At 35.9% G+C, this 15,678-nt stretch overlaps 2 protein-coding genes across 2 annotated transcripts; one reads left to right on the forward strand and one right to left on the reverse strand.

Annotated features, from left to right (window-relative positions):
* Positions 1–3,398: 3,398 nt before the first annotated feature.
* On the reverse strand, positions 3,399–7,591 carry LOC127632699 (mediator of RNA polymerase II transcription subunit 26-like). The gene is made up of 3 exons (XM_052111439.1): positions 7,456–7,591; positions 5,694–5,768; positions 3,399–4,694 (listed from the first exon to the last, which is right to left on the reverse strand). Exons 1-3 carry the CDS (start codon positions 7,525–7,527, stop codon positions 3,399–3,401), a joined length of 1,443 nt encoding a protein of 480 aa, XP_051967399.1. The 5' UTR covers positions 7,528–7,591.
* Positions 7,592–8,794: 1,203 nt separating this feature from the next.
* LOC127632958 (retinol dehydrogenase 10-A-like) lies at positions 8,795–15,678 on the forward strand. Its single transcript, XM_052111803.1, has 5 exons — positions 8,795–9,303; positions 12,161–12,259; positions 12,959–13,107; positions 15,141–15,272; positions 15,362–15,678. Exons 1-5 carry the CDS (start codon positions 8,854–8,856, stop codon positions 15,489–15,491), a joined length of 960 nt encoding a protein of 319 aa, XP_051967763.1. The 5' UTR covers positions 8,795–8,853; the 3' UTR covers positions 15,492–15,678.

Raw genomic sequence — 15,678 nt, forward strand, 5'->3', positions numbered from 1 at the left:
AACCTCTTACGTTTGAATGGCTTTCCAGAAGAGGAAAAAAATAGTGAGCGGTGGATTAAGACGGGAGAAGAAGCCAAATTTACTGTCTCTCTCTCTGCAGCTGGAACCGAAACCCCCTCGCAGCTGTGGTAACTAGTTTTTTAAAACTAATTCCAGTGTAATATAACACAAAGAATAATGTTATATATGTACACTCAATATTTTAAAAAATTGCGAGATTTATGCTGCTATACAAGGCGGAAACGCGTCATCACAGTTTGTGAAAAGGGTCTATTTGTAAGAGCTTGTGGATGGAAGTGATGCTTCTGATGTTACATAAGTGAAAGTATATTAGAAATGTAATATTAGGTGAAACTGCTACACATAATAGTTGTGGACATCTGTGTTTAAAATTATAAACTGGAACATATTTAATAGTTTAGAAGCTAACATGTTGTTTAAAAGGAATAGTTCACCCAACAATGAAAATCTTCTTCAGAACACCAACAAAGACTTTTAGAAGAATATCACAGCTCTATACATTGCAAGTCAGCAGGGTCTGAAACTTTGAAGCTCAAAAAAGCAAATAAAGGCAGCATAGAAGTAAGCTACGACTTCAGTGGTTAAATCCATGTCTTCAGAAGTGATATGATAGGTGGGGTTGAGAAACAGATCAATATTGAAGTCCTTTTATTTTTTTACTATAAATCTCTTCACTTCCACATTCTACTTTTGTTTTCTTCACGCATAGACCTTATTCACTGCAGGGCCATCTTTGATTTTTAATGGGAATGGCAATGAGGCTGTGAGGGACAGACATACAGACTCTTCAATTGGCTGCACTGCCATTTAAAGTGTTTTTGGATTGTACTTCAAACAAAAAAAAAAAAAAAACCATCTTACTAAGAAATTTCAGCTGACAAAAACTACAGACAACATGATTTGTGGAAATTCAGATGGGAGATAAAGATATTTAATTTGTTGCTTCAGAGAGCTCTTACACAGGGTTCTATGCATACTTTTTTTATTAGGAGCACTTGTGCAATAAAAATAATACGGGCAATAAAGACAAAGCTATAGTTGCAGTGGATCTACAGTCAATGGAAAATAATTTTTATACTGTGCGATCTTTAGATTCTATCTCATGAAATATTTTGCATTTTTACAAAAAAAAAAAAAAACATTGTTTGGTATGTTTAAGAGATTTGAATTATGGGGACACGAGAAATGTCCTCATAATCCACATTTATAGCATACCCTTGTAATTACCGGTCTGTACCCTAAAAAAAATGTCACACACGTGGCCTCTGATGATATATCCTTTAATTTTGCATCTAGCTGCTGTATTTCTGTATTGTATAGATGAATATATAGATAGTATTTATGTATGCAGTTTTTATAAAGGAATGTGAAATTATGCTTAAATGAGAATGGGTTTGTAGAAGTATAAATATGAAAAATAAAATGTAAAAATAGTGACTTTAAAATGTTGAACACATGGGTTTGTATAAGTAGCATGTCTAAATATGAATTTAGAAGTTTTCTTTTTGTTTTTTTATTCACCATACTGTATACTTGTGTGCTGTATTGCACTAAACTGTAATATACACCATGGTTTTGCTAAACATAATGTGAAGTATTTTAGGTTCTTTGTCTATGATGGTATGCAACGTACATCTGAAAAAAGATGAGCTGGACACTCTGGGATGTCCTGAAGCCTTCTTCACTGCCATTGAACCACTCTCCTTGAAGTTCTTGATGATCCTGTAAATGGTTATATCAGGTGCAATATTCTTTGCCACAATTTCCTTGCATGTGAGACCATTTTGATGCAAAGTGATGATGGCTGTACGTCTTTCTTTAGAGGTAACCATTGCTAACAAGAACACAATAACTGGAAGCACTTCTTCCCTCCTTTTATAGCAATCAGTCTGCTGTTATTATCCAATAAGAATGACAGAGTGATTTCACCTGACTAGTACTCGTCGTTCACACCTTCCCAGGTGCTGCTGATATGATTAGTGAAATTATGTTAGATGGTCATTTTGTGCCAGGGCCAAAAAACTGTTAAATTTGTGTTTTTGTGATAAAGTAAATTCTTTTGGCCAATGAAGCTTTTTGCAATTATTTTAAATGCATCTGATCACTCTGCACTAGAAACAATGTGAATCAACACCACAACAACTGAAGCAGAAAACTTTGTGAAACACAAAATGTATGTCACTGCCAATATGTAAGGCTGCACATAAGGCAATATCTTAAATTCAAACTCAATCCAAAAGTTTTTGCAATGGACAGATTTTGCTATGTTCCCTTCTGAAAGTATCCTCCAATAAGAGGCTAAGAGGACATTCTTTATAATTGACCAGGTGTTAGATAAATTGTAATTTGTTCTTTATGTTTGGATTCTGTATATGTCATTTAGAATGCCATAATAAAATAAATAAATACAGTGCATAAATAAATTAATTGGTACAAAGCTTGGAGAATTTGTGATAAATACTGTTTATACAATAAAGTAAAAGGAGTCACATTTAAAATCATATGTTGTATATCCTGCTAAAAGTTCATTAGATAGATTTCATGTATATATTGATTATTCCTGTGATTTTTGATAGTTAGAAAAATAATCTATTATCCATCTTTTTTTTATATAATTTTGTATTAACAAAGTCAAACATTTTGATTGAGTTAATATGGAAAATTATATGAATATATGTTCAGTATATAAATGACATTTATATATTTTTAATTACCATAATGAACATTTTTATTTTTCTAGTACAATTTAAGATTATTTTGGGAAAATGTCACATACATTAGCACTTGTATCTTGCCACTTTGTTAATAAAATAGCAAAGAAGACCTGAAATATTTTTCATTAATAGAATATTAGATAAATGAGTGGAACACTGTAAACTGTTCACTCTGGTTGTTTTGTGTACAAACCTTTTTTGTAACTTTTCATTTTTGCCTACTTCTCTATACTGTAATAAAATATTGGCAATAATATATATTTCTCATGAGTTCCCTCTGGGATTTCTAATGGGTTTTTATAATGTTAAAATGTTCATTTGATATGTTTGGTCTGTTATTTCTTCTTCCACAGTAAAAACAGAAAATACTTTGCCCACATGAATCTGAAACTTTCAGTGGTATGCAAATAATCTGTTAAATGAATGCATCAAAACAGCATGCAAAAAATCTTTACAATTTGCAAATGGCATGATACATAGTTTCCTGGTACCAAATAACTAAAGTCAGGATAGAGATGTCCTATTTTGCATTTATTTAAATGTAGCATTAAAAAGAAAGAGATACACAATAAGAGAAAACTACACCAGAATAACAATCATTTGATTTGAATAAACCAAGACACACACCTTTGGTGTTTGGGTCCAATATGCTGTCTAAGATTGTCATGAATACACATTTGGACTATTAAGACGATGTCTGTAATCTAAGCAAACATAAGGAGAGATCTTAAGTTTACTCCCATCCCCATATGGATCCAGAGTTATGGACTGAGTCCAATCATGCCAGTTATTCTGGTTATCATAACAGCCATTCACGCCATGCCATTGCTGACGCTGCATCCTGTGGAGGTCTCTATCAGTGAGCTTTCGACTCACCCCTGGCAGGTCTGTGACTGGGAAATCTGGTATAAATCTTGGTGTTTTACGGCACTCTTCGGTGTAATATTTCTCTTGCTTAAAGGTTTCAGACTCCGAGAGGTTCATCCCTAAAGTTTGACTGTCTGAGGTCAGCAAGCTATTCTGAAGGTTTGGGATGGGCGTAATAATCGTACTTTGTGACAACTCTCTCCAGTTTGCCTGCTGGAAAGGACAAAAGCATTTCAACTGGTCAGATGTGCTGTTTGATATAGATTTGATTGGTTGAGGATGAGGGTCATACGGTAACTTGTTTCCTATTAATTGTGCAAGTTTGGTACTATCTTCTTTGCAACGTTCCTCAAGTTTGACGGTACGGCTGCTATGCTGATTCTTCCTCGTTTTATTCTCAAATGTCCCTAAGTTTGTCTCTGTCATTCCCTTGGCGACCTCATCTTTGTTAACTTTCAAAGGTGCAGGTTTGAGTAAGTTGTTGTGGTTCTTCATGAGCTCTGATGTCTTTGTGTGTGAATCCTGGATGGAAGATTTTGAAGGTAGATCAAGTGTAGTGCTGCACACTGCTGGTTCCTTGGCAACTAATATGTTTTTTGTGGTGCTGAGGTTGGTAGAGGTGCCATATCTTTGGGACTTCTGGAAGTCTCTGGCAATTATGTTTTTGTGGTCTTGAGAATGTTGATTAGACAGAGATGATCTCAGGCTCGAGGAAGCACTAGATTGTTTTGAATGCTCGAGGAATGAGGAATAAGGTTTGATTGCACGGACAGGAATTCGACTTGGTCTGACAATGGAAAGATAATTGATGGGTTGACCCGCCACAGGACGAGACATTTCAGCTCTTTGGCTCAAATTACTGCTGGAAACTGTTTTGCTGTGATTTTCAGGCAAGGTTTGAGTTGATCCAGAAATGCATTCTGCTGGAGTCGATTTGATTCTCTGCGCACAGCATGAGAACTCTTTTGCTGTGGCTTCATTTTGTCCTAGAAGCTTCTGCCAACTTCGTACGAGTTTTTTCAAACGTTTAACAAGTGCTTCATCTGTGCTCCTTTTTCTCAAATCGTTGATCAGCTTTCCAAGCCTGGTTTCCTGTAACAAAACAATTACAAAAACACATCTTTTAATTACTTTTAACCAACTGGTGTCAAGGTGTTTTGTAGTGGAGGTATCCAGTCAGATCCCCTCAAGTTCACACAAGTGTCCTAGCAGGGTAACCAAAAGAGTGGTTCATTACTTTAACTGCAGACGTACAGTATTCCACTAACATTTGTCTACAAATGTCCAAGCACATTTTACAATTATTTGGAACAATACATCAATATTACAATATATCTGTTGTTCTATTAAACACTATTAAACACTTTTAAATAATTTTAAACCATGACTTCAGCTATACATCAGTAATATTTACATTATATTCATGATGTTAGCCAGAGGGGAACTGGCCCCCACAGGTTTCACCCAAGGTTATTTTTCTCCATTACTCAACATCTTATGGAGTTTTGTGTTCCTGGCCACAGTCGCATTTAGCTTGCTCACAGGGGTTATTAATACAATTATTATTGAATTACTTATTTTTAAACACGATTAACAATTGTATTTTATCTAATTACACAATGATGATTCATCGACATTATAGACATTACAGTTTTATCGAAGATCGTTTATGCCTGATCTTCTGTAAAGCTGCATTGAAACGATGTGTGTTGTGAAAGGCGCTAAACAAATAAAATTGACTTGTTGTACCACCCTAACCTATCAAAATCCATTTTGTCAAAACTTTTGCTTGAAATGTATTCTTGTGCTGTCTTTCTTTAAAATAAATGCCACTTTGTTTGATATTTCATTTTCTAGCACATCATTCTAGTATCATTCAGATATGTTTAAGTGTTTCTCAAGTTTCTTAAATGTCCAATTACCTTTTGAGGCCAATGTGTATCAAGCTTTCTTAGTAAAAGTGATTTCAGTCTTGAAATGAGTGTCAAGTTTTACAGTGAAATCAGCATCAGTTGGACTGAGCATTACACCACAATACCAAAACTGTTGGGATAAAACGTGTTGTGTAAATGCACTGAGTTGGTATCTTACCACCAGAGCCTCTTTTGTCATGGGGAAATTTTCCAGACAGCATATTACGTCCAATACGGCCGGCAAATTCTGAATCTGCTGACAGGGAAAAGTCAATTACATTACAAAGTTTTAAAAAGTTAACACTTGACAAGAAGTACCAATGAAATGGAGGGTTTTATAATAGTCTTCCTATACAACACACCCCATAATAATGAGGGATTTCATGTGATCAATTTGTATGCTTTTTAAAGGGATAGTTCACACAAAAATGTAAATTCACTCATCAGTGAGAAACGGATCAATATTTAAATCCTTTTTTTACTTTAAATCTCCACTGATGACCAGCCCCAACCAGTAGGTGGCAATATGCACAAAGAATGTGAATCGCTGAAAAACAAAAGAAGAAGAATGTGGAAGTGAATGTGGAGCTTTATAGTAAAAAAGGACTTTGATCTGAATATTGATCTGTTTCTCAACTACACCTATCATATCACTTCTGAAGACATGGATTTAACCAATGGTTCTTATGGATTACTTTTGTTGCCTTTATGTGATTGTTGGCGCTTCAAAGTTCTAGCCACCATTCACTTGTATTGGATGGACCAGCAGAGCTGAGGTATTCTTTTAAAAATCTTTTAAAGAAGAAAGAAAGGCATACACATCTGGGATGATGGTGAGTAACTGATGAGAGAATTTTCCATTTTGGAAGAACTATCCCTTTAAAAAGTTGGTCAGTACTCATGAAAACACATGTAGGGTAGCTCCTATTATGAACTCTCACATGTGCACCTGCAGCAGTCTCCAATGAGCACATTTCATATCTCAGTTTTCAGTTATGGTTACAAATGCAAATGTGGCATTCTTGCATACTCATTCCTATACGAATCTGTGCAAAGGGCCATCAAGTTGCTGGTATCAAAACTGAGGCAGCGTTTGTGTATGGCAATTGCCATACCTTAGCATGCAGATAAAAACAGGTAAATATACACCTTATTAAGATGCTCATTAAATATAATTATTTATAGAACAGAATTAAATCAAGGGTGGCGGTAAGGGTTCCCACTCCTTAAGAATTTCCAGTTTAAACCCAGGTAATACCTTAGGTTATTTGAAAAAATGCCACTGGTTGAAACTGAGCCTGTGTGTATTGATACCAGGCAAACCAGCAGATAAAAGCAACACTAGAATAGCTTATTAAAGAAAATAAATACACATATACTTATTTTATTTGTATCATGGAATCAATGAGAACTGTGTTTTTATGCATCAACCATCACAATTTATAGGGTGAATTTAGGTAAAAGGGAACACTTTTGCCATTCATCTCAATGACAAAAAGTGGCCCAATTTTCCTAAAATCATTTAAAAACTGTAATAACTATACTATACTATATATATATATATATATATATATATATATATATATATATATATATATATATATATATATATTGCTGATATATAACAGAAACCATGGTAGGTTTTTTCACAGGAAGGAACTTTTTTGGTCTCCATTAGCAAGTGGTGTTACACTGGTCTTGAAAGAATGACAGTGTGTCAAAATGTTCAATCTTTAACATATGTAGGCCTATACATAATAATAAAACAACACACAGTGTAGCACCTATACATCAGTTTGCAAAGCAGATGCAGTTGATCCCCTAAAACTTTCAATATCTAAAATAATTAATCTGTTGAATGAATTTAACGTTAACATTAAAAATGCAACATGTAGTTGAGAATGCAGTGAAATAACTGGACAGTTCTGACATTTACTCACATTATTTTGAGCATCAATGGCCTGAAGGAGCTGCTCTTTGAGTTGCTGAGGTCTTGATAAAGATCTTTTCATTGTTAGACAGTGAAGCCTTGATCAACATCCACTGATAGATTTACTGCAATTGCCACAAGACAGGAAAATAATAAATTCCCTCTTTCTTCACTCGAGTGAACAATTCAAACATATATTGTATGCATTGTATAGATAATCTGAATAAAGTACTTTTAAAAATCACACATATGGGTGTAATAATGTGCAGAGCATCCACGTATAACTGATATGAAACCAGTTAACAGCCGGCCCCCTGTGAGCTAAACTATCCATGCATGTAGGCAAATGACAATGTTTCCAAAAAAGAAAAAAAAGTCCAACAGGTGCAATGTTTTCATATATGCCTAAAAATCTAGGTATGAGTGTCAATAACAACAAGATTCTAGTTGCAATTTAATGTTCTACAACTCTCCATTTTTTCAAGTATCTGCATCTATCTGAAAACTGTATACAGCTTAAATTGTCATGCATTCTTACAGGCCCGGACTGGCCATCGGGAGCACCGGGACAATTCCCGCTGGCCTGGCGACTAAGTTGGCCTGCTGCCAGCCAGCGTTTTTTTAATTTTAATTATTATTATTTTATATTACTACCTTTACCAGTGATCATTTTTGAATTCGTCATTCAATAAAATTATTATTAATATTAATAACAATAAAAAAAATAAAATCATGAATCTGTTAGTCTTGATTGGCAAGGCTACGATTCAACTTTATGCCTCAGACAAACGGTGAAACACAAAATGCGAGCAGCACCCGATGATGGAGAGAAAACGGCCAGGTGGAGCAGAGAGGGAAAGGACAAAAAAAAAAAGAAAGCACTCCAAGAAAAGCAGCAAAATGTTGCAAAATTACTGACCTGTTCAGGGCTTCAAGTGCAGGTCAGTTTCATCTGTAAATACTGTACTTTTTTTCTTTATTTAATTTCATTATTTATTGCAGTTGTAATTGCAGTGCACAGGACCTTATGTGCAGACCCATTTGATATTAGGCAAGGTTGTCCCTGTTTCTACATTTTATTTGGGTGCATAGGATGGCCTGGATGGGTGTAGGATTTCCCGGCCTGAAATTGTGTCCCAGTCCGGCCCTGGGTATGAGTGAAGCAGCCCTTATCCTTGGAATACGATTGGCAGGCCTAGATGAACAAGCTTCTCCCAAACTTCATTAATGTAAAGGGAAAAAGCAAAGAAAATATCTCAGATGGTGGTGGATAAACCCCTTAGTTAATCCAGCAGTGATTATATAAACCAAAGCCACACACTCAAATGCAGTTGGGACAGCTCAACAGAGCTTGGATGAGTTGTGTTCACGTGCATGTGTTTTATTATTGAACAAATAGAATAAAACGATGATAGTGCTGATAGATCTGGTGTTAATGCTCATTGACCTGACATACTCCATCATGTGTGCGGTGCTTCGCACTATCCTCCGCCCGCGTCTGAAATCAGTGGATGGGGAGCTGTGTCTGATCACGGGCGCGGGCGGAGGGCTCGGCCGGCTCTTCGCGCTGGAGTTCGCCAGAGAGGGGGCTGAACTCGTGCTCTGGGACTGCAACACAGAGTCCAACGAGCACACTGCCAGACAGGTGAGGGAACTGGGCGGCAAAGTGCACACGTACACCGTGGACCTATCCAAACGCGAGAGCGTCTATCAAACCGCTGACCGCGTGCGGCAAGAGGTGGGTGACGTCAGCATGTTGGTTAACAACGCGGGGGTTGTGGCGGGGCGACGGCTGCTGGAGTGCCCCGATGAACTACTGGAGAGGACTCTGCTGGTGAACTGCCATGCCCTGTTCTGGGTGAGACCCAAGTTTATCATATATATATATATATATATATATATATATATATATATATATATATATATATATATATATATATATATCTGTGAAAAAGTTTTAGGCACTTGTGAAAAATTTTGCATAGTGAGGATGTCTTCAAATATAATGACATATATAGTTTTCATTTATCACTTTATGTCATACAAAGTCCAGTAAACATAAAAAAAGCTAAGTCAATATTCGCTGTGACCACCTCTGCCTTCAAAACAGCACTAATTCTTCTATGTACACCTGGACGCAGTTTTTATTGGTTGTTGGCAGATAGGATGTTCCAAGCTTCTTGGAGAATCTGCCACAGTTCTTCTGTCTCTTTATGTAATCTCAGACTGACACAATGTTCAGTAGGGGCTTTATTGGGACCATGACATCAGTTACAGGGCTCCCTGTTTTCTATTCTAACCTTTTCTATTTGCTAAAGTAAAGCTTGGGAGTTTATATATATATATATATATATATATATATATATATATATATATATATATATTAGAGTAATGCCATGGTATTCTCTGAAGATTGGAAAATAATTGCAATATTTTGTAAATACTATGGTGCATTAAACTTTCAGTATCAAAATATGGATGGCTATTTCATGGAAGTACCATGGTGTTAGCATGTTTTTGTACATATACCATATAAAACCATATTTTTGGTAGATGCGCTGTATAGCGCTTTTTTAGTAATACTGTGATTTTTTTAAATGCACAATGGAATTTTTTTTTTTTTAAAGTACCTTGAATAACCATATGAACACCACAGTGCAGGTATATGATGATCACACAGTAGCCTACCAAAATCCATGTACCACAGAAATGTCATGATTCTTTGAAGTATCTTGGAGAATTATAAATACAATGGTGCGTGAATGTGCGACTTAGGGCTGCACGATTATACTGCATGATAAAATAGTTCATTATTTCCCTAGATATTGTAATTGAGATAGTGTGCCATAAATAGAATTTAAATGAAATACTTATTTTGTGTTGGACAATTGCATTCCATATTCTTTATGTCGGCTACAGAGACAAGCTAAGACAAGCTGTGTTCCTTTTTTTCATAGAAAAAACAAAACAAGAACTTGTTATTACATTTTTATTTTTCGAAACAACACACAGAAAATGACCAATGCAACCATACTAAAATACTAGGTTGCCTTATTGATATGCTGATAGACTGATTTAAATGTTTGACTTCTCAATGGATTCTTCACTCAATGAAAAAAACAAAACAAAAAACCCTAAACGTTATAAATATGTAATTGGCACTTTTCAGGATTAATAAATTGCAATGGCTTTAACTAATATATCAAGTCTTTTTATGATTCATTGTGCACCCCTATTGCAAATCATTCAGTACTATTGCATACAGTATATCATCGTTTTATGGTATCAAAGTATCATGTTTTTGGACATGTATGGTAATTTCATAATATTCTTTGAAGCTCCATCAAAATACTGTGGTACAAGAATTTAATAATTGTTCTGTACCACTGTACTGTATATACAAATGTACCATGGTATTACCATTGTATACCATTAATGTAGTACCGCCACCAGTTTGTTTGGGCTGACAATAGTTTTTAAGTAAACTTAAAGATCTTAAATAGCTGGTTCAGTAGGTGTGTTTGAGGACTTTGCAGGAAAGTATGTCTCCAGGAGCCAGATTGTGCACTCCTGTCTGAAAAGTGGACATCCTATCCTGTGTGCTGCCATTGCTGATAAAGTCTAAATACATTCGACTACACATGATGGATGTTGTTGGACTTTAAGAGGATATTGAAAACTACATAATTAACAGAAAGGCACCATCAAGGGATCAAAACGTGGAGTTATTGTAATCAGCTTAATTAAAAAGGTTCACACTAATGGCTTAGAAACAGCATATAACCACAAGTCACTCTTCAGAAGGTTGAAAAATAGACCTTATAGACCTTAATTGATTTATAATAGGAATGACAACGAGGCTGAGGGATAGACTTACCATCTCTTCAATGGCACGAATGGTATAAAGCTCCTAGATCACATCTGAGTTTTGTTTTTTTTTTCCACCGAGAGCTCTTGAAAATAAAAATGTTCAACGTTTTGTCAATGGAATGATTCAAAAACACTTTAAACTGCAGTACAGCCCATTAGAGAGACTGTAAGTCCATCACCCACAGTCTCGTTGTCATTCCCAAAAATGGCGCTATGTGAATAAGGTCTATGGTTTACGAGTGCATAACAAGACATTATGATTGTGGAGTTACTAATCATAACAACAAAAGACTGTTACCCAGTCATTATTATTAAGCTATTGCTCATACTTTAGGGTAATGATTTTAAACAAATCCCTACCCCAAATTTTGAACATGACATAACTCATGCAGCACCATTCAGTAAATGTACAAATCTAGTGCATTATATCACTTCACTTAAGTCACTCTGGTGCTTTTTCTAGATATGCCTTGTCAGAAAGCAAAATCCTCACAGCAAGTCCGGGAGCTTTGATATGCATTGCAGTTTCAACAATACACAGCGTTCAGCCCATGTGACCCCCTTCAACAAACAAATACTATGAGTCACAATCAGCTAAAACACTTGACAATATGCTTACAAAGCAGCGAGAAACAGCTCCAATTACTTAGGAATGCAATTCACAAACATTATCCTCTTACTGTAGCTCAAGGGCTGGACAGATTACTACAACAGCAGTGACAGAACATATGACTCATGCCAAGAAACCACCCAGTCAAGCTCTAACCCCCTGCTCTAAGCTGGAAGGCTTTTACGGTTTCATAAGTGTGATAAACCACACTTACTGTTTTTTTCTGCTTTAACAGATGACAAAAGCCTTCTTGCCTCAAATGAAAGTTAGGAATCATGGACATATTGTTACTGTTGCAAGCACTCTTGGTCTGTTCAGTACTGCTTGTGTAGAGGTGAGTAAGCATAACACATTTGAAATATTGTAAAACTGTCTGCATTCATTTATAAGATGCAATATGACCCCATGAAACCAAATTGGAGTTTTGTTTCTTTTATTCAATGTTCGTTTGCTTGATATAAACTTTGAAGTAAAATGTACAGTATGGGAAAATGTATCTACTGTAAAGTCCCTGGCACACTAAGGCGAAGTCCGTCCTGTTTGCGAACATTCATACACAGGCCAACCCGCTGGGTGAAGTTTACATACAGTATATTACATTTAAATATGAGAATGCTCAAAACTATATGTAAAACATAATCTAGTATGACATTAAAATGTATTATCAATGACATCATGCTTCATTTTATGAGAGGAATTCACACGAGATCAGTAAAAGAATTTGTGTTTACTTCTCAGTGATTACTTAATGTGTATTTTGTCCCGTTTACCTTTTGCTTTCATGGTGCTAATATGCTAAATGCATTTTAAAATTTATTTAAAAAAAAGTTTGCCTAAAAGTTTGCCCTTGCGTGCTATTATGTACCACCGGAAGCAAACTCAAAAACACCTTTGTTTTGGCCAGATTTGGTTCTAAATGACATTACATTTGTTTGTTATTCGATTTCGTATGAAGTGTGCAGGGGCCTTAAATGTGCTGTATCTATGCAAGCATGTTGACTGATTGTCTGTGTTTTTGTTTCTCCTGGTGTAGGATTATTGTGCAAGTAAATTTGGAGCAGTAGGCTTCCATGAATCTCTTACCCATAGTTTGTTGACAGAGGATGGTGAGGGTGGGGTGAAAACCACCCTGATTTGCCCGTACATTGTCAACACTGGCATGTTTGCTGGATGCCAAATCAGGTAGGATACCAGGAAATTGTTAATGGAAAATATGCATCAGTCATTAATGACACAGGCTATGTTCAGAATGGAACCCTAGTGCACTGCATACTGCAGAGTACATACTGTATATTATTATTATTTTTTTTAAATAGTATGGGAAACCATGATGCACATTTTGAATGAAAGTGTGCTACATTGATGTCTCATGACCACACTATGCATGTTTAATTCAATGAGCGGCTTCCAGATTTCATCTTGTAAATACAAATGTTTATGTTGGATTGGCCAAGGCAAAATATTTCTAAAAGCAGCTATATAGACAAAATATGTTTATTTTATGTAATTATTATATTACATTATTATGCATAGTCCATTGAGTTAGAGCACAAAATAGAAATGATAATCAACACCATTACAATCAATGATGCTGTCTACACTGGAAGCGTCCGTTGTGGCACGTTCATCATTGCATTGACAATAAATGGGTGTCCCGTTCCATTTTGCGCTGCATGCGCTACTACAGAAACAAAATGGTTTAGAATGTTTGTGTTGACACCTCCAGTGTAGATAGGGTGATAGACATACATTGATGGAATGCTCGTTAATTCAAAATCCAACTGTCAAAAATCCAAATGTAAACAACCACTGATCTATATAAGTCATTTGATCTTCTTTAAAAAAACATTCCAGGGGCCGGTTGCATAAAACTGTTTTAGACTAGTCTTACTAGTTAGTCGTCTAAAATGTCGGTCTTAATTTTTTCAGTCAGTTGCATAAAAACTTAGATCAGGGGCCGGTTGCATAAACATAGTCATTATCTTAAGACTGCATCTAACAATTAGTTTGACTAGCTAAAGACGCCATAGAAAGCCTGTTGCATAACCTGTGGCCATTTTTTTTAAGCTGTTAAGTGTTTTATTTTTCCCACAATGCAATGCAAATTAGACTGTCTTACTAAAGACAACTGTGAACTTGTTTTATACAGCAGGCTTTCTATGGCGTTTTTAGCTAGTCAAACTAATTGTTAGATGCAGTCTTAAGTTAATGGCTATGTTTATGCAACCGGCCCCAGGTTTAAAACACGTTAAGCTCTTTTGATTTGTCCCTCCTTTTTAAAAATGCAAAAATCAAGTTTACAGTGAGGCACTTACAATGGAAGTGAAAGGGCGCAATTTTTGGAGGGTTTAAACAGAAATTTGAAGCTTATAATTTTATAAAAGCTCTTGCATTAATTCTTCTGTTAAAACTTGTGCATTATTTGAGCTGTAATGTTGTTTAAATCATAATTTTTACAGTTGTTTTAGTGTTTGTTGACATTACATCGTCATAGTAACGAAGTTGTTTAACTGGCTATAACTACACAGGTTAAGAAACGGTTAGTAAGTGATTTTATCACAATAAAATCATGTTTACACATATATCCTTTGTCTTGTGGCTATACTTTAGAAACAGTGAGTATTTTAATGTTTATGGATTGGCCCCCATTCACTTCCATTGTAAGTGCCTCACTGGAACACAGATTTTTGCTTTTTATAAACAAAAGGAGGGATGAGTCATAATTAATTGTTGTGGTAATTAACATTATGCCACAAATGCTGTCGATTGAGCTTAACTTGTACTGAACCCGGAACATTCCTTTAAGTTACCCAGTCTCTCTATCTATCCAACAGTTTATCTGACTACAGTTTATGTGACAGTCTGTCTGAGTATTTAGCTAGCTGTTTGACTTACTGTAATTAAAATTCCTTTCCAAGTCAGTCCACTTGGCGGCCATCTTTAAAACACTCTTGGGCAGGCTGGGCAGCTATTTTTTCAAACAAGTGGCATGCAAGTACAGCTATCGACTTGAATCGGGTGATCCGGGTATTCCATGCATAGAGAAAATGGCATACTATGCACAGTATACACACTACTATGCAAAAACAGTAATAGTAGTATGGTAGTACAACATTTAAAACAAACCACAGACATTAGGCAGTGAACATGAAATCTTAATACACATTAGATGTCTGTTAACCATCCCTTTTACTATTGCATGTTTATATTCTCAGGGAGGAACTCCAAGGCCTGATTCCCCCACTGGATCCTCTTTACTGTGTTCAGCAGTCCATGAAGGCCATTCTGTCTGACGAGCAAATGATCTGCATCCCTCGTGTAATGTACTTCGCCTTTCTCTCGCGAGCGTAAGTACCACTTACTTTTGAATTACATGGATAGTGAATCTTATAATCAGGCATATTGCATACAATTTTCTGTCATGTATTTTGCTTAGGTTGCTCCCCTGGGATGCTAATGTTGCAACATACCGTTTTATGGGTGGTGACAAGTGCATGTATTCCTTCATTAAGACCAAAGAAGAGCAACAGCAGCAGGTTGCTAATGGCCACGTGAAATCCTCTTAGCCATCCAATAATACTTCATTCCTGTTCCATGCAGCTAAAGACATCTACATTTAAAGGCAAAAAAACAATGAGTAGATTCACAGGACGTAAAGAGCAAGTTGCCTACTACCTGTAGAAGTAAATTGTTTTTATCATGGGTACCAATTTTAATCCTGAATAGAGAAATCTAGAGTTGGTTTAACCTGTA

Source organism: Xyrauchen texanus, chromosome 39 (assembly GCF_025860055.1).
Source record: "Xyrauchen texanus isolate HMW12.3.18 chromosome 39, RBS_HiC_50CHRs, whole genome shotgun sequence".
NCBI lineage: Eukaryota > Metazoa > Chordata > Actinopteri > Cypriniformes > Catostomidae > Xyrauchen > Xyrauchen texanus.